The sequence below is a fragment of the Oncorhynchus keta genome, chromosome 37 (genome assembly GCF_023373465.1).
Source record: "Oncorhynchus keta strain PuntledgeMale-10-30-2019 chromosome 37, Oket_V2, whole genome shotgun sequence".
Lineage (NCBI taxonomy): Eukaryota > Metazoa > Chordata > Actinopteri > Salmoniformes > Salmonidae > Oncorhynchus > Oncorhynchus keta.
The window spans coordinates 27189359-27209358 of NC_068457.1; the positions used below are offsets into that span (position 1 = coordinate 27189359).

Consider the following 20000-nt stretch of genomic DNA (forward strand, 5'->3'; position numbering starts at 1 on the left):
ACTAAGAACTGATGACAGTATTCTGCAACATCATTAAGAACTGATGACAGTACTCTGCAACATCATTAGAACTGATGACAGTACTATGCAACATCATTAGAACTGATGACAGTACTCTGCAACATCATTAAGAACTGATGACGGTACTATGCAACATCATTAAGAACTGATGACAGTACTCTGCAACATCACTAGAACTGATGACAGTATTCTGCAACATCATTAAGAACTGATGACAGTACTCTGCAACATCATTAAGAACTGATGACAGTACTCTGCAACATCATTAAGAACTGATGACAGTACTCTGCAACATCACTAAGAACTGATGACAGTATTCTGCAACATCATTAAGAACTGATGACAGTACTCTGCAACATCATTAAGAACTGGTACAGTACTCTGCAACATCATTAAGAACTGATGACAGTACTCTGCAACATCACTAAGAACTGATGACAGTACTCTGCAACATCATTAAGAACTGATGACAGTACTCTCTGCTGAACAGTCATTTAAGAACTGATGACAGTACTCTGCAACATCATAAGAACTGATGACAGTGCTCTGCAACATCATTAAGAACTGATGACAGTACTCTACATCACTTCAGTATTCTGCAACATCATTAAGAACTGATGACAGTACTCTGCAACATCATTAAAAACTACTCTGCAACATCATTAGAACTGATGACAGTACTCTGCAACATCATTAAGAACTGATGACAGTACTCTGCAACATCATTAAGAACTGATGACAGTACTCTGCAGCATCACCTAAGAACTGATGACATATTCTGCAACATCATTAAGAACTGATGACAGTACTCTGCAACATCATTAAGAACTGATGACAGTAATCTGCAACATCATTAAGAACTGATGACAGTACTCTGCAACATCATTAAGAACTGATGACAGTACTCTGCAACATCATTAAAAACTGATGACAGTACTCTGCAACATCATTAAGAACTGATGACAGTTCCCCTGTAACATCATTAAGCACTGAATGTAAAGAATGAATGAGATGTCCATCTAGTCTGCAGCCAGGCCTGCTGAGTATGTGGTCCGTCCTCTTATGGTGACTAATATAGTGATATACTCTTGTTGACTGGGCTTCGTTTCATGTGCTGTTGTGATGCTGGCGTTGTCATGGAGCCTGTGCTTTACGCTGTGTGTGTGTGTGTGTGTGTGTGTGTGTGTGTGTGTGTGTGTGTGTGTGTGTGTGTGTGTGTGTGTGTGTGTGTGTGTGTGTGTGTGTGTGTGTGTGTGTGTGTGTTTTTGCACTAACTGTCTTGCACTGATTTTAAGACACTGACACACACACACACACACACACACACACACACACACACACACACACACACACACACACACACACACACACATACTGTAACATGGACTCAGACACACACACACACACACACACACACACACTGTAACATGGACTCAGACACATACTGTAACATGGACTCAGACACACACACACATACTGTAACATGGACTCAGACACACACACACACACACACTGTAACATGGACTTAAGAACATGGACTCAGACACATACTGCAACATGGACTCAGACACATACTGCAACATGGACTCAGACACATACTGTAACATGGACTCAGACACACACACACATACTGTAACATGGACTCAGACACACACACACACAATGTAACATGGACTCAGACACATACTGTAAAATGGACTCAGACACATACTGTAACATGGACTCAGACACATACTGTAACATGGACTCAGACACATACTGTAACATGGACTCAGACACATATGTAACATGGACTCAGACACACACACACACATCTGTAACATGGACTCAGACACACACACATACTGTAACATGGACTCAGACACATACTGTAAAATGGACTCCAGACACATGCTGTAACATGGACTCAGACACATACTGTATCATGGACTCAGACACATACTGTCAGACACACACACACACACACATACTGTAACATGGACTCAGACACACACACACATACTGTAACATGGACTCAGACACATACACACATACTGTAACATGGACTCAGACACACACACATACTGTAACATGGACTCAGACACATACTGTAAAATGGACTCAGACATACTGTAACATGGACTCAGACACATACTGCAACATGGACTCAGACACATACTGTAACATGGACTCAGACACATACTGTAACATGGACTCAGACACACACACACACTGTAACATGGACTCAGACACATACTGTAACATGGACTCAGACACACACACACAATGTAACATGGACTCAGATACATACTGTAACATGGACTCAGACACATACTGTAACATGGACTCAGACACATACTGTAACATGGACTCAGACACACAACACATACTGTAACATGGACTCAGACACACACATACTGTAACATGGACTCAGACACATACTGTAAAATGGACTCAGACACATACTGTAACATGGACTCAGACACATACTGTAACATGGACTCAGACACATACTGTAACATGGACTCAGACACACACACACACATACTGTAACATGGACTCAGACACACACACATACTGTAACATGGACTCAGACACACACACATACTGTAACATGGACTCAGACACATACTGTAAAATGGACTCAGACATACTGTAACATGGACTCAGACACATACTGCAACATGGACTCAGACACATACTGTAACATGGACTCAGACACATACTGTAACATGGACTCAGACACACACACACTTTAACATGGACTCAGACATACTGTAACATGGACTCAGACACACACACACAATGGGAACATGGACTCAGATACATACTGTAACATGGACTCAGACACATACTGTAACATGGACTCAGACACATACTGTAACATGGACTCAGACACATACTGTAACATGGACTCAGACACATACTGTAACATGGACTCAGACACATACTGTAACATGGACTCAGACACATACTGTAACATGGACTCAGACACATACTGTAACATGGACTCAGACACATACTGTAACATGGACTCAGACACATACTGTAACATGGACTCAGACACACACACACATACTGTAACATGGACTCAGACACACACACACATACTGTAACATGGACTCAGACACATATTGTAAAATGGACTCAGACACATACTGTAACATGGACTCAGACACATACTGTAACATGGACTCAGACACATACTGTAACATGGACTCAGACACATACTGTAACATGGACTCAGACACACACACACACATACTGTAACATGGACTCAGACACATACTGTAACATGGACTCAGACACATACTGTAAAATGGACTCAGACACATACTGTAACATGGACTCAGACACATACTGTAACATGGACTCAGACACACACACATACTGTAACATGGACTCAGACACACACACACATACTGTAACATGGACTCAGACACATACTGTAACATGGACTCAGACACATACTGTAACATGGACTCAGACACATACTGTAACATGGACTCAGACACATACTGTAACATGGACTCAGACACATACTGTAACATGGACTCAGACACATACTGTAACATGGACTCAGACACATACTGTAACATGGACTCAGACACATACTGTAACATGGACTCAGACACATACTGTAACATGGACTCAGACACATACTGTAACATGGACTCAGACACATACTGTAACATGGACTCAGACACATACTGTAACATGGACTCAGACACATACTGTAACATGGACTCAGACACATACTGTAACATGGACTCAGACACACACTGTAACATGGACTCAGACACATACTGTAACATGGACTCAGACACATACTGTAACATGGACTCAGACACATACTGTAACATGGACTCAGACACATACTGTAACATGGACTCAGACACACTGTAACATGGACTCAGACACATACTGTAACATGGACTCAGACACATACTGTAACATGGACTCAGACACACACACACACATACTGTAACATGGACTCAGACACATACTGTAACATGGACTCAGACACATACTGTAACATGGACTCAGACACATACTGTAACATGGACTCAGACACATACTGTAACATGGACTCAGACACACACATACTGTAACATGGACTCAGACACATACTGCAACATGGACTCAGACACATACTGTAACATGGACTCAGACACATACTGTAACATGGACTCAGACACATACTGCAACATGGACTCAGACACATACTGTAACATGGACTCAGACACATACTGTAACATGGACTCAGACACATACTGTAACATGGACTCAGACACATACTGTAACATGGACTCAGACACACACTGTAACATGGACTCAGACACATACTGTAACATGGACTCAGACACATACTGTAACATGGACTCAGACACATACTGCAACATGGACTCAGACACATACTGTAACATGGACTCAGACACATACTGTAACATGGACTCAGACACATACTGTAACATGGACTCAGACACATACTGTAACATGGACTCAGACACATACTGTAACATGGACTCAGACACTTACTGCATGTTATTGTTATTCGTCATTTCCTGTCTATTTATTTCTCGTCACTATTTCTACTTTGTATCTTTATCTCTGCGTTGTTGGAAAAGGACCCGTAAGTAAGACTTCTCACTGTTAGTCTACTGTTCTTTACCAAACATGTGATCGATGACGTTTGATTTGATTTTGTGTGTGTTACAGAGCTTCAGGAGAGATCTGAGGGCCAAGGGCCCGGTGGTTAACGGGGCTCTGGACCAGGTTCAGATCTTCCTGTCTGAGCTGCCTGCTGAGAGGGAGCCTCAGCCTGTCCAGAGAGGTGAGTGGGACACACTGTTAGCCTGCTGAACTAAAGCCTAGGTATTAATTCATGGACTTAACGCGAGTCTAAAGAAAGGTTGCTCATCACACACTGGTAAACACCAACAGATACACTCATCCTGCCCACGGACACCAACACTCATTGTTACCTACTTATAATACACATGGGTATGAACATTACTGCTGATGTAACTGACCAGATACAGTGCAGAGAGAACCTGTTTCCCCGGTCTAATTCTCCCTACTTTTGCTTTTAATACTGAATGTTATCAGATCTTCAACCAAAGCCTAATATTAGATAAAGGGAACCTGAGTGAACAAATAACACCACGATTAATTAATTTCTTTCACAAACAATTTTATGCAACACCTAATGCCCCCTGTGTGTGAAAAAGTAATTGCCCCTTTACACTCAATAACTGGTTGTGCCACCTTTAGCTGCCATGACTCCAACTAAACACTTCCTGTAGTTGTCGATCAGACTCACACGTCGCTGTGGGGAGGCTTTGCTGCCTCAGGACCTGGACTACTTGCCTTAGTAGAAGGGACCGTGAATTCTGCTCTGCATCAGAGAATTGTACAGGAGAACGTCAGTCCAACCGTCTGTGAGCTGGAGCTGAACCACAGCTGGGTCATGCAGAAAGACAATGATCCAAAACACACAATCAAGTCTACATGAAAATGACTTTAAAAAACAACACATTTGAAATTTTGGAAAGGCCTAGTCAAAGTACAGACCTAATCCCAATAGAGATGTTGTGGCAGGACTTGAAATGAACTGTTCACGCTTGTAAACCCACACATGTAGCTGAGTTACAGCAGTTCTGCATGCAAGAGTGGGTCAAAATTCCTCCACAGCGATGTGTGAGACTGATCAACAACTACAGGAAGTGTTTGGTTGGAGTCATTGCAGCTAAATGTGGTACAACCAGTTACTGAGTGTAAAGGGGCAATTACCTTTTCACACACAGGGGAATTGGGTGTTTTTTGTTATTTGTTCACACAGGTTCCCTTTATTTAATATCAGTTTTTGGTTGAAGATCTGATAACATTCAGTATCAAAAATGTGCAAAAATAGAGAGAATCAGAGATGAGGTCAATACTTTTTCACAGCAGTGTCTCAGCTGACTGACATGTTTCCCTGAGTGGGCAGATCTCTACTAACCATCATCTGATTAGGACTAAGTTCATAACATCAGCTGACTGACATGTTTCCCTGAGTGGGCAGATCTCTACTAACCATCATCTGATTAGGACTAAGTTCATAACATCAGCTGACTGACATGTTTCCCTGAGTGGGCAGAACTCTACTAACCATCATCTGATTATGACTAAGTTCATAACATCAGCTGACTGACATGTTTCCCTGAGTGGGCAGAACTCTACTAACCATCATCTGATTATGACTAAGTTCATAACATCAGCTGACTGACATGTTTCCCTGAGTGGGCAGATCTCTACTAACCATCATCTGATTATGACTAAGTTCATAACATCAGCTGACTGACATGTTTCCCTGAGTGGGCAGAACTCTACTAACCATCATCTGATTATGACTAAGTTCATAACATCAGCTGACTGACATGTTTCCCTGAGTGGGCAGATCTCTACTAACCATCATCTGATTATGACTAAGTTCATAACATCAGCTGACTGACATGTTTCCCTGAGTGGGCAGAACTCTACTAACCATCATCTGATTATGACTAAGTTCATAACATCAGCTGACTGACATGTTTCCCTGAGTGGGCAGAACTCTACTAACCATCATCTGATTATGACTAAGTTCATAACATCAGCTGACTGACATGTTTCCCTGAGTGGGCAGAACTCTACTAACCATCATCTGATTAGGACTAAGTTCATAACATCAGCTGACTGACATGTTTCCCTGAGTGGGCAGAACTCTACTAACCATCATCTGATTAGGACTAAGTTCATAACATCAGCTGACTGACATGTTTCCTGAGTGGGCAGAACTCTACTAACCATCATCTGATTATGACTAAGTTCATAACATCAGCTGACTGACATGTTTCCCTGAGTGGGCAGAACTCTACTAACCATCATCTGATTATGACTAAGTTCATAACATCAGCTGACTGACATGTTTCCCTGAGTGGGCAGAACTCTACTAACCATCATCTGATTAGGACTAAGTTCATAACATCAGCTGACTGACATGTTTCCCTGAGTGGGCAGAACTCTACTAACCATCATCTGATTATGACTAAGTTCATAACATCAGCTGACTGACATGTTTCCTGAGTGGGCAGAACTCTACTAACCATCATCTGATTATGACTAAGTTCATAACATCAGCTGACTGACATGTTTCCCTGAGTGGGCAGAACTCTACTAACCATCATCTGATTATGACTAAGTTCATAACATCAGCTGACTGACATGTTTCCCTGAGTGGGCAGAACTCTACTAACCATCATCTGATTAAGACTAAGTTCATAACATCAGCTGACTGACATGTTTCCCTGAGTGGGCAGAACTCTACTAACCATCATCTGATTATGACTAAGTTCATAACATCAGCTGACTTGACAGCCAGTTCAGGCTCTGTGATTGGCTCACGGGGTTCTGTTTATAAAACAGAGGAACAGTAAGCCCAGGAGTTTTATTCCACTACTATTTTGGTGGTCTAAGATCAGCATTTTCCAATAAAAGGTGTAGAAATGAGAAGACGCCATGCCCTGCTGTTTCAGTTCCTTACTAAACAGCCTGCTCCCGTTTGTTCCCAAACATGCTGAGTGTGACCTCTTTGCCATAGCAACTGCCTGGCAACCCGTAGTGAGGGAAACTCTTGAACTCTTGCTGCTTATTCAATTCAATGGGCTCCAATGTGTTTTCCTCAGGTGTGGGATTATTTTTTGCTAAACCATCTAAGTGATGTTTGAGCCTATATGTGATGAGGTTGGAAAGGATTTAGGGCTGATCAAGAAAATTAAACAACCAAATCACTTTCAAAAAGTAATAATCCAGAGTTTGAATTTCAATTTTATAAGTAGTTTATAATCTTAGTATAAATTAGGATTGTTGTGTCAGGTCATTATACAATCCGATAACTCCTTAATATCTATCAAACCTGATCCTTCCCAGAGGGGACCCAAAATGAATCAAACCATTTCTTTCTGTCTGGTCAGACATCAGTCCAGAGGAGCGTGCCCAGAACGTGGGGCGGGTCCTGCGAAAGGAAGCAGAGGATGTGGCGTCTGGGTGGGAGGGGCTTAACGAGGAGGCCACTGATTGGCAGAGGAGGCTGGAGCTGGCTCTGGATAGGCTGTTGGAGCTTCAGAAGGCCCAGGACCAGCTGGAGCTGAGGCTGAGCCAGGCTGAGATGGTGAAGGAGGCCTGGGAGCCTGTAGGAGACCTGCTCATAGACTCACTACCTGAACACATCGACAGGGTCAAGGTGAGAGACACACAAACACATGCACCCTAATTTAACAGATAGAGAGAGTCAAGGTGAGAGACACACAAACACATGCACCCTAATTTAACAGATAGAGAGAGTCAAGGTGAGAGACACACAAACACATGCACCCTAATTTAACAGATAGAGAGAGTCAAGGTGAGAGACACACAAACACATGCACCCTAATTTAACAGATAGAGAGAGTCAAGGTGAGACACACAAACACATGCACCCTAATTTAACAGATAGAGAGAGTCAAGGTGAGAGACACACAAACACATGCACCCTAATTTAACAGATAGGGAGTCAAGGTGAGAGACACACAAACACATGCACCCTAATTTAACAGATAGAGAGAGTCAAGGTGAGAGACACACATGCACCCTAATTTAACAGATAGAGAGAGTCAAGGTGAGAGACACACATGCACCCTAATTTAACAGATAGAGAGAGTCAAGGTGAGAGACACACAAACACATGCACCCTAATTTAACAGATAGAGAGAGTCAAGGTGAGAGACACACAAACACATGCACCCTAATTTAACAGATAGAGAGAGTCAAGGTGAGAGACACACATGCACCCTAATTTAACAGATAGAGAGAGTCAAGGTGAGAGACACACAAACACATGCACCCTAATTTAACAGATAGAGAGAGTCAAGGTGAGAGACACACAAACACATGCACCCTAATTTAACAGATAGAGAGAGTCAAGGTGAGAGACACACAAACACATGCACCCTAATTTAACAGATAGAGAGAGTCAAGGTGAGAGACACACATGCACCCTAATTTAACAGATAGAGAGAGTCAAGGTGAGAGACACACAAACACATGCACCCTAATTTAACAGATAGAGAGAGTCAAGGTGAGAGACACACAAACACATGCACCCTAATTTAACAGATAGAGAGAGTCAAGGTGAGAGACACACATGCACCCTAATTTAACAGATAGAGAGAGTCAAGGTGAGAGACACACAAACACATGCACCCTAATTTAACAGATAGAGAGAGTCAAGGTGAGAGACACACATGCACCCTAATTTAACAGATAGAGAGAGTCAAGGTGAGAGACACACAAACACATGCACCCTAATTTAACAGATAGAGAGAGTCAAGGTGAGAGACACACACATGCACCCTAATTTAACAGATAGAGAGAGTCAAGGTGAGAGACAGACAAACACATGCACCCTAATTTAACAGATAGAGAGAGTCAAGGTGAGAGACAGACAAACACATGCACCCTAATTTAACAGATAGAGAGAGTCAAGGTGAGAGACACACAAACACATGCACCCTAATTTAACAGATAGGGAGAGTCAAGGTGAGAGACACACAAACACATGCACCCTAATTTAACAGATAGAGAGAGTCAAGGTGAGAGACACACATGCACCCTAATTTAACAGATAGAGAGAGTCAAGGTGAGAGACACACAAACACATGCACCCTAATTTAACAGATAGAGAGAGTCAAGGTGAGAGACACACAAACACATGCACCCTAATTTAACAGATAGAGAGAGTCAAGGTGAGAGACACACAAACACATGCACCCTAATTTAACAGATAGAGAGAGTCAAGGTGAGAGACACACAAACACATGCACCCTAATTTAACAGATAGAGAGAGTCAAGGTGAGAGACACACAAACACATGCACCCTAATTTAACAGATAGAGAGAGTCAAGGTGAGAGACACAGAAACACATGCACCCTAATTTAACAGATAGAGAGAGTCAAGGTGAGAGACACACAAACACATGCACCCTAATTTAACAGACAGAGAGAGTCAAGGTGAGATTGGATACAGATGATATTTTTTCTTTATTTTTCATTTGGGTCCCCATTGGCTGATTCCTTAAAGGGATACTTTGGCAACGATGCCCTTTATCTACTTCACTAGGAAGTTTGAGGTAGTTTTGATAGCCAATGCTAATTAGCATTAGCACAGTGACTGGAAGTCTATGGGTATCTGCTAGCATGCAAGCAGATACCCATAGACTTCCAGTCATTGCGCTAATGCTAGTTAGCAACTTCCTTTAAACCGCACGCAGAGACGCATCTGACTCTGGCAAAGTACTGTAGATAAAGGGCCTCATTACCAAAATCCCCAAGTATCCTGAGGTCAAATGAACACATCTCTCCAGCTGATGTCTTAGTGACCACTAGTCTTCCTGAGGTCAAATGAACACATCTCTCCAGCTGATGTCTTAGTGACCACTAGTCTTCCTGAGGTCAAATGAACACATCTCTCCAGCTGATGTCTTAGTGACCACTAGTCTTCCTGAGGTCAAATGAACACATCTCTCCAGCTGATGTCTTAGTGACCACTAGTCTTCCTGAGGTCAAATGTACACATCTCTCCAGCTGATGTCTTAGTGACCACCAGTCTTCCTGAGGTCAAATGAACACATCTCTCCAGCTGATGTCTTAGTGACCACTAGTCTTCCTGAGGTCAAATGAACACATCTCTCCAGCTGATGTCTTAGTGACCACTAGTCTTCCTGAGGTCAAATGAACACATCTCTCCAGCTGATGTCTTAGTGACCACTAGTCTTCCTGAGGTCAAATGAACACATCTCTCCAGCTGATGTCTTAGTGACCACTAGTCTTCCTGAGGTCAAATGAACACATCTCTCCAGCTGATGTCTTAGTGACCACTAGTCTTCCTGAGGTCAAATGTACACATCTCTCCAGCTGATGTCTTAGTGACCACCAGTCTTCCTGAGGTCAAATGTACACATCTCTCCAGCTGATGTCTTAGTGACCACTAGTCTTCCTGAGGTCAAATGAACACATCTCTCCAGCTGATGTCTTAGTGACCACTAGTCTTCCTGAGGTCAAATGTACACATCTCTCCAGCTGATGTCTTAGTGACCACCAGTCTTCCTGAGGTCAAATGTACACATCTCTCCAGCTGATGTCTTAGTGACCACTAGTCTTCCTGAGGTCAAATGTACACATCTCTCCAGCTGATGTCTTAGTGACCACCAGTCTTCCTGAGGTCAAATGTACACATCTCTCCAGCTGATGTCTTAGTGACCACTAGTCTTCCTGAGGTCAAATGAACACATCTCTCCAGCTGATGTCTTAGTGACCACTAGTCTTCCTGAGGTCAAATGAACACATCTCTCCAGCTGATGTCTTAGTGACCACTAGTCTTCCTGAGGTCAAATGAACACATCTCTCCAGCTGATGTCTTAGTGACCACTAGTCTTCCTGAGGTCAAATGAACACATCTCTCCAGCTGATGTCTTAGTGACCACTAGTCTTCCTGAGGTCAAATGAACACATCTCTCCAGCTGATGTCTTAGTGACCACTAGTCTTCCTGAGGTCAAATGTACACATCTCTCCAGCTGATGTCTTAGTGACCACTAGTCTTCCTGAGGTCAAATGAACACATCTCTCCAGCTGATGTCTTAGTGACCACTAGTCTTCCTGAGGTCAAATGTACACATCTCTCCAGCTGATGTCTTAGTGACCACTAGTCTTCCTGAGGTCAAATGAACACATCTCTCCAGCTGATGTCTTAGTGACCACTAGTCTTCCTGAGGTCAAATGTACACATCTCTCCAGCTGATGTCTTAGTGACCACTAGTCTTCCTGAGGTCAAATGTACACATCTCTCCAGCTGATGTCTTAGTGACCACTAGTCTTCCTGAGGTCAAATGTACACATCTCTCCAGCTGATGTCTTAGTGACCACTAGTCTTCCTGAGGTCAAATGAACACATCTCTCCAGCTGATGTCTTAGTGACCACTAGTCTTCCTGAGGTCAAATGTACACATCTCTCCAGCTGATGTCTTAGTGACCACTAGTCTTCCTGAGGTCAAATGTACACATCTCTCCAGCTGATGTCTTAGTGACCACTAGTCTTCCTGAGGTCAAATGTACACATCTCTCCAGCTGATGTCTTAGTGACCACTAGTCTTCCTGAGGTCAAATGAACACATCTCTCCAGCTGATGTCTTAGTGACCACTAGTCTTCCTGAGGTCAAATGTACACATCTCTCCAGCTGATGTCTTAGTGACCACTAGTCTTCCTGAGGTCAAATGAACACATCTCTCCTGCTGATGTCTTAGTGACCACTAGTCTTCCTGAGGTCAAATGTACACATCTCTCCAGCTGATGTCTTAGTGACCACTAGTCTTCCTGAGGTCAAATGAACACATCTCTCCAGCTGATGTCTTAGTGACCACCAGTCTTCCTGAGGTCAAATGAACACATCTCTCCAGCTGATGTCTTACTGACCACCAGTCTTCCTGAGGTCAAATGAACACATCTCTCCAGCTGATGTCTTAGTGACCACTAGTCTTCCTGAGGTCAAATGTACACATCTCTCCAGCTGATGTCTTAGTGACCACTAGTCTTCCTGAGGTCAAATGTACACATCTCTCCAGCTGATGTCTTAGTGACCACTAGTCTTCCTGAGGTCAAATGAACACATCTCTCCAGCTGATGTCTTAGTGACCACCAGTCTTCCTGAGGTCAAATGAACACATCTCTCCAGCTGATGTCTTAGTGACCACTAGTCTTCCTGAGGTCAAATGAACACATCTCTCCAGCTGATGTCTTAGTGACCACTAGTCTTCCTGAGGTCAAATGAACACATCTCTCCAGCTGATGTCTTAGTGACCACTAGTCTTCCTGAGGTCAAATGAACACATCTCTCCAGCTGATGTCTTAGTGACCACTAGTCTTCCTGAGGTCAAATGAACACATCTCTCCAGCTGATGTCTTAGTGACCACTAGTCTTCCTGAGGTCAAATGTACACATCTCTCCAGCTGATGTCTTAGTGACCACTAGTCTTCCTGAGGTCAAATGAACACATCTCTCCAGCTGATGTCTTAGTGACCACTAGTCTTCCTGAGGTCAAATGTACATATCTCTCCAGCTGATGTCTTAGTGACCACTAGTCTTCCTGAGGTCAAATGAACACATCTCTCCAGCTGATGTCTTAGTGACCACTAGTCTTCCTGAGGTCAAATGAACACATCTCTCCAGCTGATGAAAGTGTATAAGGGGTACCGTGTGTGTTCTCTAGGGAGTGTATGAAGGTACAGTAATTGGTCCACCAATCCATCTTCAATGTGTGTGTGTGTGTGTGTGTGTGTGTGTGTGTGTGTGTGTTCGTTCTTCGCTGCAGGCGTTCCAGGCAGAGATAGCTCCTATCAAAGACGATGTGAGTCACGTCAACAACCTGGCCTCTACCTTCGGCCCTCCTGACCTCGTCCTCTCACGACCCAACCTGGACAGACTGGATGACCTCAACACACGCTGGAGGATGCTACAGGTAAACACACACAGTTCTCTATGAAACACCCTGACCTCATTCAAAATGACCTCGAGGAGCGTCCGTCCCATCGTCAGATTGTCAGGTTGTCCTGAGTCTAACACAGAGACAGTGAGGTCAGGTTGTCCTGAGTCTAACACAGAGACAGTGAGGTCAGGTTGTCCTGAGTCTAACACAGAGACAGTGAGGTCAGGTTGTCCTGAGTCTAACACAGAGACAGTGAGGTCAGGTTGTCCTGAGTCTAACACAGAGACAGTGAGGTCAGGTTGTCCTGAGTCTAACACAGAGACAGTGAGGTCAGGTTGTCCTGAGTCTAACACAGAGACAGTGAGGTCAGGTTGTCCTGAGTCTAACACAGACACAGTGAGGTCAGGTTGTCCTGAGTCTAACACAGACACAGTGAGGTCAGGTTGTCCTGAGTCTAACACAGACACAGTGAGGTCAGGTTGTCCTGAGTCTAACACAGACACAGTGAGGTCAGGTTGTCCTGAGTCTAACACAGACACAGTGAGGTCAGGTTGTCCTGAGTCTAACACAGACACAGTGAGGTCAGGTTGTCCTGAGTCTAACACAGAGACAGTGAGGTCAGGTTGCCCTGTGTCTAACACAGAGACAGTGAGGTCAGGTTGTCCTGAGTCTAACACAGAGACAGTGAGGTCAGGTTGTCCTGAGTCTAACACAGAGACAGTGAGGTCAGGTTGTCCTGAATCTAACACAGAGACAGTGAGGTCAGGTTGTCCTGAGTCTAACACAGAGACAGTGAGGTCAGGTTGCCCTGTGTCTAACACAGAGACAGTGAGGCCCCTCTATCCCTCCCTCCCTCCCTGAGACCCCTCTATCCCTGCCTACCTCCCTCCCTGAGACCCCTCTATCCCTCCCTCCCTGAGACCCCTCTATCCCTCCCTCCCTGAGACCCCTCTATCCCTCCCTCCCTGAGACCCCTCTATCCCTCCCTCCCTCCCTGAGACCCCTCTATCCCTCCCTCCCTGAGACCCCTCTATCCCTCCCTCCCTCCCTGAGACCCCTCTATCCCTCCCTCCCTCCCTGAGACCCCTCTCTCCCTCCCTCCCTCCCTGAGACCCCTGAGGTCTCCCTCCCTCCCTCCCTGAGACCCCTCTATCCCTCCCTCCCTCCCTGAGACCCCTCTATCCCTCCCTCCCTCCCTGAGACCCCTCTCTATCCCTCCCTCCCTGAGACCCCTCTATCCCTCCCTCCCTCCCTGAGACCCCTCTATCCCTCCCTCCCTCCCTGAGACCCCTCTATCCCTCCCTCCCTCCCTCCCTGAGACCCCTCTATCCCTCCCTCCCTCCCTCCCTGAGACCCCTTGTCCTCCCTCCCTCCCTGAGACCCCTGATCCCTCCCTCCCTCCCTGAGACCCCTCTATCCCTCCCTCCCTGAGACCCCTGTCCCTCCCTCCCTCTCTGAGACTCCTCTCTCCCTCCCTCCCTGAGACCCCTGATCCCTCCCTCCCTCCCTGAGACCCCTCTATCCCTCCCTCCCTGAGACCCCTCTATCCCTCCCTCCCTGAGACCCCTCTATCCCTCCCTCCCTGAGACCCCTGATCCCTCCCTCCTCCCTGAGACCCCTCTATCCCTCCCTCCCTCCCTGAGACCCCTCTATCCCTCCCTCCCTCCCTGAGACCCCTTATCCCTCCCTCCCTCCCTGAGACCCCTCTTCCCTCCCTCCCTCCCTGAGACCCCTGAGGTCTCCCTCCCTCCCTCCCTGAGACCCCTCTATCCCTCCCTCCCTCCCTGAGACCCCCTCTATCCCTCCCTCCCTGAGACCCCTCTATCCCTCCCTCCCTCCCTGAGACCCCTCTATCCCTCCCTCCCTCCCTGAGACCCTCTATCCCTCCCTCCCTCCCTGAGACCCCTCTATCCCTCCCTCCCTCCCTGAGGTCAGACCCCTCTATCCCTCCCTCCCTGAGACCCCTCTATCCCTCCCTCCCTCCCTGAGACCCCTCTATCCCTCCCTCCCTCCCTGAGACCCCTCTATCCCTCCCTCCCTCCCTGAGACCCCTCTATCCCTCCCTCCCTCCCTGAGACCCCTCTCTCCCTCCCTCCCTCCCTGAGACCCCTCTATCCCTCCCTCCCTCCCTGAGACCCCTCTATCCCTCCCTCCCTCCCTGAGACCCCTCTATCCCTCCCTCCCTGAGACCCCTCTATCCCTCCCTCCCTCTCTGAGACCCCTCTCTCCCTCCCTCCCTGAGACCCCTCTATCCCTCCCTCCCTCCCTGAGACCCCTCTATCCCTCCCTCCCTCCCTGAGACCCCTCTATCCCTCCCTCCTCCCTGAGACCCCTCTATCCCTCCCTCCCTCCCTGAGACCCCTCTCCCTCCCTCCCTGAGACCCCTCTCTCTCCCTCCCTGCCTCTGTATTGTGTGTGTGTGTGTGTGTGTGTGTGTGTGTGTGTGTGTGTGTGTGTGTGTGTGTGTGTGTGTGTGTGTGTGTGTGTGTGTGTGTGTGTGTGTGTGTGTGTGTGTGTGTGTGAGAGCTGCTGCCATATGGTCCTGTCTCCAGGTGTCCATCTCCTTCACACTCCTCTTTATCTCTCCTTCATTCTCTCCCTCTTCCACTCTGCATCCCTCTCTCCCCTGCTTTCATCTCAGGCAGGGAGGGATAGAGGGGTCTCAGGGAGGGAGAGAGGGATGCAGAGTGGAAGAGAATGAAGGAGAGATAAAGAGGAGTGTGAAGGAGATGGACACCTGGAGACAGGACCATATGGCAGCTCTCACACAGCGTCTCACACACACACACACACACACACACACACACACACACACACACACACACACACACACACACACACACACACACACACACACACATACACACACACACACGCCAGCTGTTCATGCTGACACCCATCATGTCTACTGAAGGAAGTTGAGGTGACTGGAACCTCACTGACACCATAGCAACAACGCTGTTAGTTTGTCCCACTCTGTTGCCGAGGACAACAAGCCTTTTTACCTAACTGCCCCCCTCTTTATGCACTGAAAGGGTCACACACACACATCACACACACATCACACACACACACACACACACACACACACACACACACACACACACACACACACACACACACACACACACACACACACACACACACACACACACACACACACACACACACACACACACACACACACACACACACACACACACACACACACACACACACACACAGACAGATCAAGTGTCTGAAAGAAAGGGGTTGATTGGGCTGGGTGCTGCGGTACAGATGCCATTCATAATTACTGCTGCAAAACAATCTTAAACAATTTTGACCCCCCCCATCATCACCAGGTTTCCATGGGAACGTGTAAAAAGTCAGGGGGTGGAATGGCGGTGGATGAGTTGGGGGATGTGTCTGAGGTAACGGTTCTGTTTCAGCAGGACTCATCACATATCACTCCTCCATCAGACTCCATTACTACACTGCTATGGCTGTATCTGTATTGGCCCAAACATCTCACAGGCTACCACAGTCCATCTCACACCATCACACACACACACACCATCACACACACACCATCACACACACACACCATCACACACACCATCACACACACCATCACACACACACACATCACACACACACACCATCACACACACACACCATCACACACACACACACACACACACACACACACACACACACACACACACACACACACACACACACACACACACACACACACACACACACACACATCACACACACCATCACACACACACACCATCACACACACCATCACACACACCATCACACACACACACACACACACACCATCACACACAACATCACACACACACACCATCACACACACCATCACACACACACACACACACCATCACACACACCATCACACACACACACCATCACACACACACACCATCACACACACCATCACACACACACACCATCACACACACCATCACACACACACACCATCACACACACACACACATCACACACCCATCACACACACACACCATCACACACACCATCACACACAATCACACACACACACACACACACACACACACACACACACACACACACACACACACACACACACACACACACACACTCATGCACACATATGCACACACACACAAACACATGTGCACACACAAAAAAACAACACTTGCCTCATACCATAATGTACTTTACCACCAAACATAAGTGCAAATGTGTACCCAGTACAACACTGTTATAAACACACAGTCTGCCTATGGTGTCAAACATATGTGTCATATTTCTTTGTGATAGAATCAGTCCGCTGAGCCTCCCCATCTCATCCATAGACATGGTCAGTGTGGTCTGTGCAGAGAGCAGAGTACATTACAGTCAGCCAGCGTTCGCTGCACCATAGCTAAAGCCCAGTCACAGTGCTCTGCTCTTAGATAACACACATGCTTAGTCACAGTCAGCGTCACTGCTTCTCCATGACCACAATATGACATTATACCACACAGCTTTGATCTCTGTCCTCTCGCTCAACAGCTTTTATCATGTACTGTACACTCTTAGAAAACAGGTTCCAAAGGGGTTCTTTGGCTGTCCCGTAGGAGAACCCTTTTGGTTCCAGGTAGAACCCTTTTGGGTTCCATGTAAAAACCGTCTGTAGAAAGGGTTCTACATGGAACCCAAAAGGATTATATCTGGAACCAAGAGAGCAATCAAAAAAGGTTATTTTAAGGGTATTCCTATGGGGTCAGCCCGAAGAACCCTTTTAGGCCCTAGAAAGCACATTTATTTCTAGGAGTGTACTGTGTTTCTGTCTGTCCTCTCTCATATCTCTCTCCTCTACCCAGCTCTGTTCTCCTCTTTCTGATTATACCTGTTCTTGTTCCCTGTGGCATAATGAAACACTCTCTTTTACTCCCCAATATCTTATATCTCTCTTCCCAATCTCTTCTCCTATCTCTCTCCCCAATCTCTTCTCCTATCTCTCTCCCCAATCTCTTCTCCTATCTCTCTCCCCAATCTCTTCTCCTATTTCTCTCCCCAATCTCTTCTCCTATCTCTCTCCCCAATCTCTTCTCCTCTCTCTCCCCAATCTCTTCTCCTATCGCTCTCCCCAATCTCTTCTCCTATCTCTCTCCCCAATCTCTTCTCCTCTCTCTCCCCAATCTCTTCTCCTCTCTCTCCCCAATCTCCTCTCCTATCTCTCTTCCCAATCTCTTCTCCTATCTCTCTTCCCAATCTCTTCTCCTATCTCTCTCCCCAATCTCTTCTCCTATCTCTCTTCCCCTATCTCTCTCCCCAATATCTTCCTCCTCTCCCATCTCTCTCTCCTTTTTTTCACTCTCTCTCTGATCCCTCCTCTCTCTGGCTCCTCGCTCGCTCTCTCTCTCTGGCTCCTCGCTCGCTCTCTCTCTCTGGCTCCTCCTCACTCTCTCTGGCTCCTCCTCTCTCTCTCTGGCCCCTCCCCTCTCTCTCTGGCTCCTCCTCTTTCTCTATGGCTCCTCCCATCCCTCTCTCTGGCTCCTCCCCTCTCTCTCTCTGGCTCCTCCTCTCTCCCTCTGGCTCCTCCCCTCTCTCTCTGGCTCCTCCTCTCTCTCTGGCTCCTCCTCTCTCTCTCTGGCTCCTCCTCTCTCTGGCTCCTCCTCTCTCTCTCTGGCTCCTTCTCTCTCTGGCTCCTCCTCTCTCTCTCTGGCTCCTCCTCTCTTCTCAGATCTCCATCAAAGACCATCTGAAGCAGCTGACAGATGCTCAGAGGGACTTTGGCTCTCTGCAGGGTGAGTTTCTGTCTGTCTCTCTCTCGCTCTCTCTCTCTGTCTCTCTCTCTGTCTCTCTCTCTCTCTCTCTCACTCTCACTCTCTCTCTCTCTCTCTCTCTCTCTCACTCACTCACTCTCACTCTCTCTCTCTCTGTCTCTCTCTCTCTCTGTCTCTCTCTCTCTCTCTCTCTGACTCTGTCTCCTCTCTCAGTGACTCTGTACGCCAGGGTAGTGGGTTCATCCCGTTGTAGAATGTATGCACACACTGGCTGTAAAAGGGTCTGCTAAATGGCATATATTATTATTATATTATTGTACACACTGTTGAGACAGAGCTCCTGTGGGAGTGATTTATCCTTGTCATCCCTGACTCTTCTAATCCTGTCACTGTCTACAGGTTCTGTTCAAGGTCCATTTGAGCAGGCGGTCTCACCCAATAACGTGCCCTACTACATCAAGTGAGTACCTTGTGCCTAGCTGTAGGTTTACTGCTGTTTGTCTGCTGAGAGTAACACAACCTAGCAACAATAGTAGTGTCTGCAACTTAAATACACCAATAACATCACCAATAACTTCACCAATAACTTCACACTAATGCTAGTGAGAATAAATAAGTCCTAACTTTGACATCATGAGGTCCTGTTGAAGATAATGAAGTAATGGGCAGAAAAAGCCAGACTTCTGTGATAGCGTCCCTCA

The 20000-nt window shown here is 46.3% G+C and overlaps 1 protein-coding gene and 1 long non-coding RNA gene across 6 annotated transcripts in view; both read left to right on the top strand.

Annotated features, from left to right (window-relative positions):
* LOC127916632 (dystrophin-like) overlaps positions 1 to 20000 on the top strand; it is a 351583-nt gene that overhangs the window by 308044 nt on the left and 23539 nt on the right. Inside the window, exons 52-56 of the mRNA XM_052498942.1 lie at positions 4720 to 4834; positions 7992 to 8260; positions 13421 to 13567; positions 19257 to 19320; positions 19699 to 19759. Of these exons, the coding sequence (XP_052354902.1) occupies positions 4720 to 4834; positions 7992 to 8260; positions 13421 to 13567; positions 19257 to 19320; positions 19699 to 19759 (656 nt within the window). The remainder of the gene's footprint in view (positions 1 to 4719; positions 4835 to 7991; positions 8261 to 13420; positions 13568 to 19256; positions 19321 to 19698; positions 19760 to 20000) is intronic.
* Positions 10632 to 13098, top strand: LOC127916809 (uncharacterized). Of its 5 annotated transcripts, none has more exons than XR_008096164.1 (5): positions 10632 to 11770; positions 11826 to 11990; positions 12046 to 12320; positions 12596 to 12705; positions 13036 to 13098. It is a non-coding gene; the product is annotated as an uncharacterized LOC127916809 (long non-coding RNA). The 5 variants fall into 5 exon arrangements; XR_008096163.1 differs by lacking the exons at positions 12596 to 12705; positions 13036 to 13098 and adding exons at positions 12376 to 12485; positions 12706 to 13029; XR_008096166.1 differs by lacking the exons at positions 12596 to 12705; positions 13036 to 13098 and adding exons at positions 12376 to 12485; positions 12706 to 13029 and having other exon boundaries at positions 10632 to 11660.